Source organism: Mastigoproctus giganteus, chromosome 14 (genome assembly GCF_048544385.1).
Source record: "Mastigoproctus giganteus isolate SK-2022 chromosome 14, ASM4854438v1, whole genome shotgun sequence".
NCBI lineage: Eukaryota > Metazoa > Arthropoda > Arachnida > Uropygi > Thelyphonidae > Mastigoproctus > Mastigoproctus giganteus.
The window spans coordinates 91,502,994-91,515,676 of NC_143588.1; the positions used below are offsets into that span (position 1 = coordinate 91,502,994).

The window sequence follows — 12,683 nt, forward strand, 5'->3', positions numbered from 1 at the left end:
CATGTCATGACTCAAATGAACCCGAACGTGACGAATCACAATCTAAGAGACTACGCAAAAATGAGAATCAGCAGGAATATCCAGCGTTCCTCATATTACATTCTCTTTCTGCCAAACCTGTGAGTTCACTTTCACCATTTCTAATCCAGAAATGTTTGGAAAGTGTGGCTGGTTCACCGAAAATGGTGAAAAGACTCCGATCTGGAGATCTTCTAGTCGAAACAACTAAGCACCAGCATTCTCAGTCTCTACTGAAATTATCCACTTTCGGCGGAATACCAGTACAGGTCACCCCTCATGCCACTTTAAATAGCTCCAAAGGAGTAATAGCAGAGTGGGACCTGATGAATGTCACTGAAGACGAGATAGTAGAAGAACTAAAAGATCAAAAGGTAGTTCAAGCAAAGCGGATAATAATTAAAAAAGATGGTGAACTTGTTCCCACTAGGAATATTATCCTCACATTTAGTACACCAACCTTACCATCATGTGTCAAAGCCGGATACCTTAATTGCCGAATACGTCCCTACATTCCGAACCCAATCAGATGCTTCAAGTGTCAAAAATTTGGACACGCGCAAACAGTATGTCGAGGAGACGCCATCTGCCCAAACTGTGGTTCTAAAGCTCATGCACAAACGGACTGCAATGCAGAAACGCCACAATGCCCAAATTGTAAAGGCCAGCATCCAGCATACTCAAAATCATGTGAACTCTGGAGGGTAGGAAAAGAGATCCAGAAATACAAAGTTGAGCAAAAGGTCACCTACCAGGAAGCTAGGAAAAAAGTTATGCTCAGTATACCAAAAATTACCTATGCTGCGGCAGCCAAAAAATACCAGTCAGCTGCAACACAAACGGCAGTCACAGTACCTCCATCCATCTCAATTGCTGATTGGGCCCGATCAGTGCTGTCGGTCCCACAGCAGCCACCTACAGAACAATGTGAAGTGACTTGTGCTAACAATACTCCGCTAACAGTCCCACCAACTGCAACTGATACTCTACCAGAAACTGTGAAATTGAAAGCATCATCCCCAAATATTGCACAACAACCATACTCAGGAAATATGGACACAGATGCTGGTACCCCGCATGATGAGACAATATTAGATTTACATGCAGAAGATGATATGGACCTTGGGCGTCCTAGCTTCCCAAAAAAAGAAAAGATGAAACCAGAACGACACAAGCAGGTTGGACATAAAAAACAGACAGAACCATACTCAATCCCAAAAACTAAATAATGCAGAATATTATACAGTGGAACTGTAGAGGTCTACGAAGCAATATATTTGATATTTATGACCTAATCAAACAGCACAGTCCAATCAGCCTCTGCTTGCAAGAAACCAATCTAACTCCGCAGGTGACTCCAGTGATTAAAAATTATAGTATCTATCAACAAGACAGAAGCAATACTAACTCAACCAGAGGAGGTGTAGCCATACTAGTTGACAACAAAGTTCCTACAAAACAGATCTCCCTGCAGACCACATTAGAAGCTGTAGCCATACGTATTGTTTTAAATTTTACTTTAACCATTGTCTCTGTATACCTTTCCCCAAACAAAGAATTCACTGTGAAAGAACTGGAGGACCTTATAAAGCAGCTTCCATCTCCTTTCATTCTACTAGGAGATTTCAATGGGCACCACACTATGTGGGGATCTCCCCAGATAGACAAACGAGGAAAACTTATTGAAACAGTTCTTGAGAGCCAGAATCTCACATTATTGAACACTGGTGCTGACACTTATATTCATTTTCCCACCGGAGTATCTACTGCCATAGACTTATCAATATGTTCCCCAAAACTATTCCCAATCATTCAGTGGATAGTTTCAAGTAACCCACTAAACAGTGACCATTACCCAATTATTTGCAAATTGCAAACAAACAGAACCACACATATAGCCAGCCGCATAAAATGGAAATTTTCAAAAGCAGACTGGAACAAGTTCACAGATTCAATTTCCTTTGATAATGAAGTCATCAAAAGCCAGTCCATAGATAAAGTTACCGACCACATTACTGCACAGATAATAACAGCTGCAACCTGTGCTATACCAAAAACCACAGCCAGTCCTCGCAGACATGCCAATATCTGGTGGAATGATGCATGCCGTGATGCTAAAAGAGAAAAGAATAAAGCATGGAATCGATTTCGCAAGTATCCAACAACTGAAAACTTGATTAATTTTAAGAAACTTAAAGCAAAGGCACGTTATGTGCAGAAAAAAGCGAAAAAAGACTCTTGGATCCGGTTCGCTTCCACTATTACTAAAAATACAGAGATCAGAAAAATCTGGAATAAAATCAAAAAACTGAATGGTAAACTGTTCCCCGAATCAATGCCGATTATAAGCTGGAAAGGTAAAGACTTCTCTACTCCAACAGAAATTGCAAATGCCCTGGCAGATTGCTTTTTCCAAATCTCCGCAGCATCAGCATATGAGTCTACTTTTAAACAGCTAAAAGCTAAAGCAGAAAAGCATAACCTGAACTTCAATACAAGGGCATCTCCTCCATATAACCGACCTTTTACATCATTTGAACTAGAGAGCTGTCTAAATAGGTCGGGTGATAGTGCATCAGGGCCTGATGGGATATACTATATAATGCTTAAACATTTAAACAAACAAGCTTTGAATTCATTGCTAATATACTTCAACCGGATATTCTCAGATGGCTACTTTCCTCTTTCTTGGCGTCACTCAATAGTTCTAGCGTTTGCTAAACCTGGAAAGGATCAATCAGATCCACGAAACTATCGGCCAATATCTCTCAGCAGTTGCCTTGGTAAGACACTAGAAAAAATGATCCACGCCCGTTTAGTATGGTATCTAGAATCTCATTCGGTGATGAATAAGAATCAGTACGGATTTCGGAAAAATCGGTCAACTCTAGACCTTATGGTCAAGGCAGAATCGAACATACGCAATGCTTTTATCCGTAAAGAACATCTAGTCATGATTTGCTTGGATATCGAAAAAGCCTTTGATACCACCTGGCGGTATGGCATACTTCAAAATCTGTATGCCACAGGGCTCCGGGGTCAACTACCCCTTATCATACAGAGTTTTCTAGAAAACAGGACCTTTCAAGTGCGTTACTGCAATTCACTCTCCCGTACATTTGTCCAAGAAGAAGGGGTCCCACAAGGATCAGTTCTAAGTGCAACGCTCTTTGCGGTTAGGCTAAATAATGCAACAGAAAATATTCCGGCTAATGTTGACACCTATTTATATGCAGATGACCTTACTATATCCTATCATTCACAAAGCATGCGGTCCATTGAGCGACAATTGCAGCTCTCGATAAATAAAATAGAATCATGGGCATCCCGCAATGGCTATCGTCTCTCTGCAACAAAAACAACTGCTATCCATTTTTGCAAAAAGCGTCAGCTCCATCCAGATCCCGAGCTAATATTAGGAACCCAAAAAATACCACTTAGCAAAAGTATCCGGTTCTTGGGCCTTACACTTGACACCAAACTTACCTTTCAGGCACATATACGACAAATAAGAACTCAGTGCATGAAAAAGATTAATATCCTCAAAGTTATATCTTCCATGACATGGGGAGCCGATCGCTTCACTCTTCTACATCTGTATCGAACCTTAATAAGATCTCGTCTAGATTATGGAGCCCCAGTTTATGATTCTGCACGAAAGACAGCATTGGCTTGGCTCAATCCGGTCCAGCATAGTGCTCTCAGGATTGCCTTAGGGGCCTTTAAGACATCCCCAGTGCAAAGTATGTATATAGATGCCAATGAACCTCCACTACATCTTAGGAGAAAAGTATTGCTTCTTAGTTATGCAGTCAAATTACGTAGTCACCCGTCTCATCCCATCTGGACATATCTTTTTGAACCGCAGTGGGAAAACTTATATAGAAATAAACCCAACGAAAACAAACCTGCTGGTATTCGGCTACAAGAGGTAACTCAAAATTGGAAAATCTATCTTGGAAATATCTTTCAAGCTACGGACGCAGTACAGGCACCATGGGCAATGTATATACCTCATTGCGACGACTATTTTCTTCAGTGGGGAAAACACTCCTTATCGAACCACAATCTTAGACAACTACATGCGAATCACGCATTGACCAATGCTCACAGTCTTCAGATATACACGGACGGCTCCAAAACTGATGTCTCCGTGGGAGCTGCAGTAATGAGTCCTGCATGCACTGTCTCTGTCCAATTACCACTTGAATGCAGTGTTTTTACGGCCGAACTATACGCCATCAAAATGGCTTTAAAACTCCTTAACGATGTTCCAAACACCCAAGTAATAATATATACAGACTCTTTAAGTGCGGTGAATGCTCTGCAGAATAAATCACAACATTTGCATCCATTCCTCTCACAAATCAGGTCACAGTTATGCCAACTCAACAAAAATAATCGGACTGTTACGTTTTGCTGGATACCGAGCCACGTTGGAATTCCAGGAAATGAGCGTGCAGACGAAGCAGCAAAACACCCTACTTGCTTCGATTCCACCCCTGTTCCTTTTTCTGATTACAAACCAATCATACGGCGGATATGTACTGAGATGTGGTCTGAAATGTGGCATAATCAAACCGGTAACAAACTTCTTGAAATAAAACACAATCCACAGCTGTGGAGATCCAGTTCCCGATCAAACAGGCAGGAAGAGGTCGTGCTGGCAAGAGCACGAATTGGCCATACACATCTTACACACCTATTTCTACTGCTAGGAGAAGATCCTCCACTTTGCCCGCATTGTAGTTCTATACTTACTGTAAAACATATTATCATTGAATGTGCACATTATCATTCAGCTAGAATCGCATGCTTCAGATCCTTAATTAGCTCACAAAAACCTCTGCAACTAAGCCACATACTTGGAAATGATGCCACTTTATCAGAACTGTTCACCTTTCTAAAAATGATTAACGCATACAATCACTTCTAGAATAGTCTCCTTTCCTATATTGACAAACACTCCAAAGTAACGGTATAGGCGCAATATGGTCATAGCAGCCCTTGCGCCAATAAACCCACTCCAACAACAACAACATCCAGACCTGTATACAGTACTCTAGGTGTGGCCTGATCATTGCCTTATACAAGGGAATAATCACCTCCTTATCCCTGCTAGAAAAATTCCTATATATCATTGACAATACACCATGAGCTACTCTTGCAGCCCGTCTGCACTGCTCAGAGACTTCATATCTGCCTGCACAACCACCCCCAGGTCCCTTTCATTCTCTACCACTGTCAGTGTAGTACCACAGAGTTGATACGTTGCTTTGGGGTTGCTGTTTCCCATGTGTAGTACTTTACATTTGTCAATGTTAAACTTCATTTGCCACCTCTCAGCCCATCTGCTCAACCTTTCCAGATCCTGTTGCAGCAGTATAGTGTCAGTAGTGTCCTTGACAACCCTGCCTACCTTTGTATCGTCTGCAAACTTCGACATTAAGCTTGATATACCATCATCAATATCATTTATGAATACAGAAAACAATAATGGACCCAACACTGAGCCCTGAGGGACTCCACTAATAACATTAGTCCACGACGAGCAGTGTCCATTGATTACCACTCTCTGTCTTCTCCCCCTCAGCCACCCCTTTATCCACAGCAGCAATTTGCCTCCAATGTCACACTGCTCCAATTTGTGCAGCAGTCTTCCATGTGCAACAGTATCAAAAGCCTTTCTAAGATCCAAGTATATAATATCAAAGTTATTTCCTGCATCCAGTTCCTTTGTGACTGCATCATAGTATCCAATCAAATTGGTCAGGCAAGACTTCCCCTTAACAAAACCATGCTGTGTCCGAGCTATAACTGAAGTCTTGTCTAAATGATCCTGCAGTGCTTCTTTAACTAGTGCCTCCATTAATTTTCCTGGAACAGAAGTTAAACTCACAGGTCTATAATTACTTGTGTCAGCCTTTGATCTTCCTTTGTGAATTGGGGTCACATTTGCACATCTCCAGTCTGTGGGTACCTCCCTTGAGTCCAAGGAAGCTCTCATAATTATGGCTAAGGGTTTGCTTACTTCCTCTGCTGCCTCCTTTAATATAACTGGATAGATCCCATCCACCCCGGGTGCCTTTCTTGTGTTTATCTTCAACAATTTCTCCTCCACTTTACTCTCAGTTATTACAAGATTCTCTAGCTTACTGCTAGAGTTGAATACGCTTCTGGCTTTCCCCTCGCTAAATAACTCCTCATGTGTGAATGTCGATGCAAAATATTCATTTAGTTTGTTAGCTACCTGAGCAGGATCATCAACAGTTGACCCATCGATATCAAGTGGACCAATCTGATTCATCCCCTTCCTTCCAGAGTTTACATAAGTAAAGAACTCTTTGCTGTTTTTCTTTGCATCCCTTGCCAAAGATTTCTCGTAATCTGCCTTCGCCTGCCTAACCTCCTTTGTAACTTGGTTACAGATCAACTTGTATCTATCATAGGCTTCTGTGTCATGTTAATTTGTATGTATCTCATGCATGTTTGTTCTCTTCCATATGCCTCATCAGTTCATCTGACATCCTATTGGAATGGACATATGCACAAGTATCACCTTTGAGGCGAAAGGAATCATGCAGCGAATAATTTGAGCAACTGAGATGAACAGTGCTTGAATCAACTAATAACTGAGGTTCTGTCAGAAAAAGTACATGGTGTTTGGGAGACTGTAAGTGGAAATGGACATCATTGAAATTAAAACTGAGACCACGTATATTTGTGAAATGAACTAGGAAGTGTTTTGGAGGTTTAGATCTTTCTGCAGATAAGTTTGCTCTGTTAGTTTGACAGTTCATGGTGTACTCAAAAGTAAGAAAAAGTTGACGAGAGAGGGACATGCTATATGAAGTAATGAAATTTTTGGATATGGCATACACATGATAAAAATATACCCAGATCCTTGACATAACATGGCCTGGACAATGCCCCTCGTATACACACTACTTGGACTCCCTGCAGTCACTATCTGGCAGAGTAGAGGCAGCAAGATTATACACTAGCTGATCCGGAAGCCTCCTGGAGAGTTACTAATAAGTTTGATCCAGTGTACTAACTAGCGGCTGGCCTGAGAACACCGTTTTAGAGGTGTACCATTGAAATGTAAGGAAGTTTTGATCTCGGCATGGTTTTAATCATAATGGAAGAGATGGGGAAGGGTTCACCGGAACTTGGCTCTGGAGACTAAACATGGGTTCCACCACTTCAAGCCTCCAATAAGCAAAGTTGTGGTATTGCACCGGTTGATGAGAGTCATCTACCACCTAGTATTGCCTGGTAACACAGAGGGGTGGCATTCCTCCATGTGGTGTGGGTGCCACACCTCAACCCCTGCTTATGTTGGTTCACATCTGGGAGGCCACCCACAGTGTGCTTGCGCATGGAGGTTATACCCAGGATTACTAACAATCCCATCATTGTGAAGGTGCAAGCAGAGGATTTGGCTGTCACAGACTGTCTAGACTTTGCCGAAATTGGGTCCATTTTACTTGCGCGTCACCCGAATATCAGTTCCATCAGCGTTTTAGACTCCCAGGTAGTAAGCACAGCTTGGCTGGCATATCTGAGAGTATGTCTGCGACAACCTCAATGACCTCAAGGAGCTACTGCAACAAGATTGATTGGCGCCTCTGTAGCCAGGTGGGAAGGAGCAGCAGTGCGTAGCACACGCTTCTTGATTAGACCGGGGTTCGAGCCCATCACCACCAAATACGGAGGATGTGGAAAGGTCAGGGAATGACCACCGCATATTCCTGGAGCAATATGGCTCTGGAGACTAAACATGGGTTCCACCACTTCAAGCCTCCAATAAGCAAAGTTGTGGTATTGCACCGGTTGATGAGAGTCATCTACCACCTAGTATTGCCTGGTAACACAGAGGGGTGGCATTCCTCCATGTGGTGTGGGTGCCACACCTCAACCCCTGCTTATGTTGGTTCACATCTGGGTGGCCACCCACAGTGTGCTTGCGCATGGAGGTTATACCCAGGATTACTAACAGTCCCATTATTGTGAAGGTGCAAGCAGAGGATTTGGCTGTCACAGACCGTCCAGACTTTGCCGAAATTGGGTCCATTTGACTTGCGTGTCACCCGAATATCAGTTCCATCAGCGTTTTAGACTCCCAGGTAGTAAGCACAGCTTGGCTGGCATATCTGAGAGTATGTCTGCGACAACCTCAATGACCTCAAGGAGCTACTGCAACAAGATTGATTGGCGCCTCCGTAGCCAGGTGGGAAGGAGCAGCACACGCTTCTTGATTAGACCGGGGTTCGAGCCCACCACCACCAAATACGGAGGATGCGGAAAGGTCAGGGAATGACCACCGCATATTCCTGGAGCAATATGGCCTTAGTTGCTAATGCTTCTAAAAAACAAATAATAACAATAATAGCAACAAGATTGAAAAATTGGGTTGATAGGCAGTTTAACATTGACAAATTCAAGTTACTGCATATGGGTAGCAGTAATCCCAGATTAATATACCAACTGTGTGGCTACACTCAGGGTAGTGGAGAATGAAAAAAATCTGGGGATAATTGTGCAGTCAGACATGAAATTCTGTGGGCAGTGCAGACAGGCTGTCAGCACAGCTCATGGGGTTTTGTCAATGATATACAGAAACTTTGCTAGCAGGGATAAGAAGATGATTAATTCTTTGTATAAGGCCATGGTTACACCGCATCTTGGATACTGTATACAGGTCTGGAGGCCTCACTTTAGGAAGGATGTATATCTGCTGGGACAGGTGCAGAGAAGGAAAACTAGACTGGTGATGGGAACAAAAGGGTGTTCTTATCTAGAAAGGCTTCACTTCTGCAAATTGCAGCATCTGGAGACTAGGCACCTGCGGGAAGATCTGATTGAGGTGTGTAAAGTCTTGAATGGTTGTGTAAGCTGAACATTAACGGCATTCTTACACTTGCTGAGACTACACACATGAGGGGGCGTAAATTCAAGTTGAGGAAGGATGATTGCAAGATAGATATGTGGAAGTTTATCTTCAGCAAACAGGTGGTCTTTTGTTGGAACAGGCTTCCATCTGTTGTTGTGGAAGTGGATGGGTTAATTCAATGAAGAACTAGACAAATTCTTGGAGGCTATAGATGGGTGAACTGTGTAGGTTTTTTTTTTTTTTTTTTTGGCTGATGCTATATAAGCTGATTTCTTGCATCATTTGCCATTACTACAACTACTACTTCTACACTGAACTACTTCAGTCACATAGTTGATTGTTCAATGCTGTTCCATTTTCACTTACCATTACTTGGAAGCAAGTTATGTATAAAAAAGTTTTGATGAAATTATTAATTTTATGCTAAATTCATGTAACTGGAAGCAATTATTTTAGCTGGTGATTGTAAACTCAGAGAAAAAGTTTCAGGCATACGAGAACATTACTTTGCATGTATTAACAAAAATCATGGCTGTGCACATAGCAAAAAAGCAAACCATGTTTACTATAAAAGTTCATCAATCACAATTTAAATCTTAATCAGTTTTGTAGGACACTTGGGTTGCCCTTTGTTACATACATCACCTTAGATTTTTGCCTGCCCCATGCAGAGTAATGTTGTCCAGCCCTTTTACGACTGAAGCTTTTGTTCTAAATTTACTTGAGTTGGAGAATATTAACATCAAAGAAAAATATAATTTGTTTTTAATAGCATTTGCAATAACAGTGCAGAATCATTTAGCATTTCTCATATTATGAAATACACAGGGTAAGTCAAAAGTAGCTTTCTCTTCATACATTTGGTGGCTTATAACTTTTTATTACTTTTATATAATAAACATAAAAAATTATTAGGCACTAAATGCTTTAATGTCCTGCATTTCTTATAATAGACAGCAAAAATAAGTTATTATTATTATTATAGCCACATGGTGCAAGGAAGCCTGAGGCTTATGCTGCACCAGCCTAAAAAAAAATAAAAAAAATTCTCCCTTTTTCCCTGAGAGAGAGAGAGAGAAGGAAGGAAATCACCAAGAAAGCAAAAAAAGAAAAGGATGATGATATCCAGCTCAGGACCCTGGGTTTGCCAAGCCCATGCTCACCAGATATGTGAGCCCCTTATGTTTGCATAGTAAACATAGTAAAATGTTAAGACACCAAAAGCTATAATGCCCTGCATTTCTCATATTGTGAAATATGGGGTAAAACAAAGTAGCTTTTGCGTCACATATTTGTAAAAACTAAAAAAATGTTATTAAAGGTGTAGTGCATCAGTCACATGCTGTAGCTTGAACAGTAGATCAGAGTGAGCAATTGAACATGGTTTTAGCAAGATAGTTCCACGCACATGCAGTTGCTACAATTATGGCTCAATAGTTCTTTGGCAGTCAAATTATTAGTAAAGGACTTTGCTCTCCTTGTTCATTATACCTCACACCATTGGTTTTTTATCTATGGATAACTGAAGGATCATATTCTACACTAATAAGCTGAAAACTTTAAACAAACTGATGAAAACAATAAGGTATGGGATTAATAACATTTTTGAAAATAAACACTTTCTGTTAAGTGTCAAAAAACATCATATAAAGGACTTCCTTCAACCTTTTATAAATTGTAAATAAATAAATAAATAAATAAAGTTTGTATAAGGTTTATATCAAACTTTTTATTCTGAAAATATACTTGTACAGTGCACATCCTGTACTATAAAATTTGAATTACTTCCATTACTTTATATGTCGACCAGTAATATTTTATGGGTCCCATTATTTACTGATTTTACTGTTTAAAGTATACATTTCATCTACTGCAGAACTTGATCTGTGTATATTGGACTTTTGGTACAGTTCGGTTATTTCCACTGTTTTTTTTAATAATTTATTCAAATTATTATTTATTTTTAACTTTCTCTTTTGCAGCTCGTTGTTTTGCAAGTAAACTTTATTTTTCTGGAATCGAGAAGAGCAGTAGGGAAGTTTATACAGATAATGAATCAATAAATATCATATGTAAAGAAGGCTTTGAGCGTGATTTTAAAGCGGACAAAATTGTTTGCAGAGATGGTCAGTGGAATGTGACATATCCACCTTGTAAACCTGGTAAAAACTTATTTGCTTTTATATATATTATAAATATTATATGTTTGTGTATTTTTATTATCTTTTGTTTTATAGCATTTTTTTTAACTCTTTAAAATATGAGCTTAGAGATGCTTAAACTGTAAATTAACATATGTTATTTCGAATAGTAAGAAAAATAAAATTTTCTTGACTGGTTTAAGAATTAGCATTAGCATTAGTAGAGGCATATGATGCAAGAAAGCAAGTTTATGCAGCATCAGCCAAAAAAAAAAAAAAAAAAAAAACCCACTCCCATTTCACCCCTCCGTTTGTTCGAATTACCTGTCGAGCTGAGCCTTAAATTTATTTAGGCTATCAACTTCCACAAAGGATGGAAGTCTGTTCCACCAACCAACTACCTGCTGGCTAAAGGCAAATTTCTGCACATCTATCCTACATCTGCCTTTCCTCAATCTGAATTTATGCCCTCTCAGGTGATTATTCTATGCAAGAGGCAGAATCCCATCAGCATTGAGCATGCTCAACCCATTCAAGGCTTTGTACACCTCTATCAGATCACCTTGCCGGTGCCTAGTCTCCAGACACAGTAATTTGCAAAATTTAAGCCTTTCTTCGTAAGAGCAACCCTTTGTTCCATTCACTAATCTTGTTACCCTTCTCTGTACTCGTTCCAGCAGCTCTACATCCTCCTTGAAATGAGGCCTCCAGACCTGTATACAGTACCCAAGGTGTGGCCTGACCATTGCCTTATACAAGGGAATAATCACCTCCTTATCCCTGCTAGAAAAATTCCTGTATATCATTGATAAGACACCATGAGCTACTCTTGCAGCCTGTCTGCACTGCTCAGAGAACTTCATATCTGTCTGCACAATTACCCCCAGGTCCTTTTCATTCTCTACCACTGTTGTTGGCACCTCCGTAGCCAGGTGAGAAGGAGCAGCAGTGCGTAGCACACGTTTGTGTATGACCAGACCTTGTATGAATTCTTGATTAGACTGGGGTTCGAGCCCATTACCACCAAATACGGAGGATGCGGAAAGGTCAGGGAATGACCACCGCATATTCCCGGAGCAATATGGCCTTAGTTGCTAATGCTCCTAAAAAAACCAAATAACAAACTACCACTGTCAGTGTAGTACCACAGAGTTGATACAGTACTCTGGGGTTACTGCTTCCCATATGTAGTACTTTACATTTGTCAATGTTAAATTTCATTTTCCACCTCTCAGCCCATCTGCTGAACCTTTCCAAATCGTGTTGCAGCAGCATAGCGTCAGTAGTGTCCTTAACAACCCTGCGAACCTTTGTATTGTCTGCAAACTTGGACATTAAGCTTGATATACCATCATCAATATCATTTATAAATACAGAAAACAACAATGGACCCAACACTGAACCCTAAGGGACTCCATTAATAACATTAGTCCACGATGAGCAGTATCCATTGATTACCACTCTCTGTCTTCTCCCCCTCAACCATCCTTTTATCCATAGCAGCAATTTGCTTCCAATGCCACACTGCTCCAATTTGTGCAGCAGTCTTCCATGTGCAACATTATCAAAAGCCTTTCTAAGATCCAAATATATAATATCAAAGTTATTCCCTGCATCCAGTTCTTTTG

The 12,683-nt window shown here is 40.6% G+C and overlaps 1 protein-coding gene across 2 annotated transcripts in view; it reads left to right on the top strand.

Annotated features, from left to right (window-relative positions):
- The window catches only part of LOC150075350 (sushi, von Willebrand factor type A, EGF and pentraxin domain-containing protein 1-like), a 253,397-nt gene that overhangs the window by 110,827 nt on the left and 129,887 nt on the right, over positions 1–12,683 (top strand). For both annotated transcript variants that reach the window (XM_090388279.1, XM_090388280.1), the window contains exon 9: positions 10,897–11,076. In XM_090388279.1, coding sequence (XP_090244405.1) covers positions 10,897–11,076 — 180 coding nt within the window. The remainder of the gene's footprint in view (positions 1–10,896; positions 11,077–12,683) is intronic.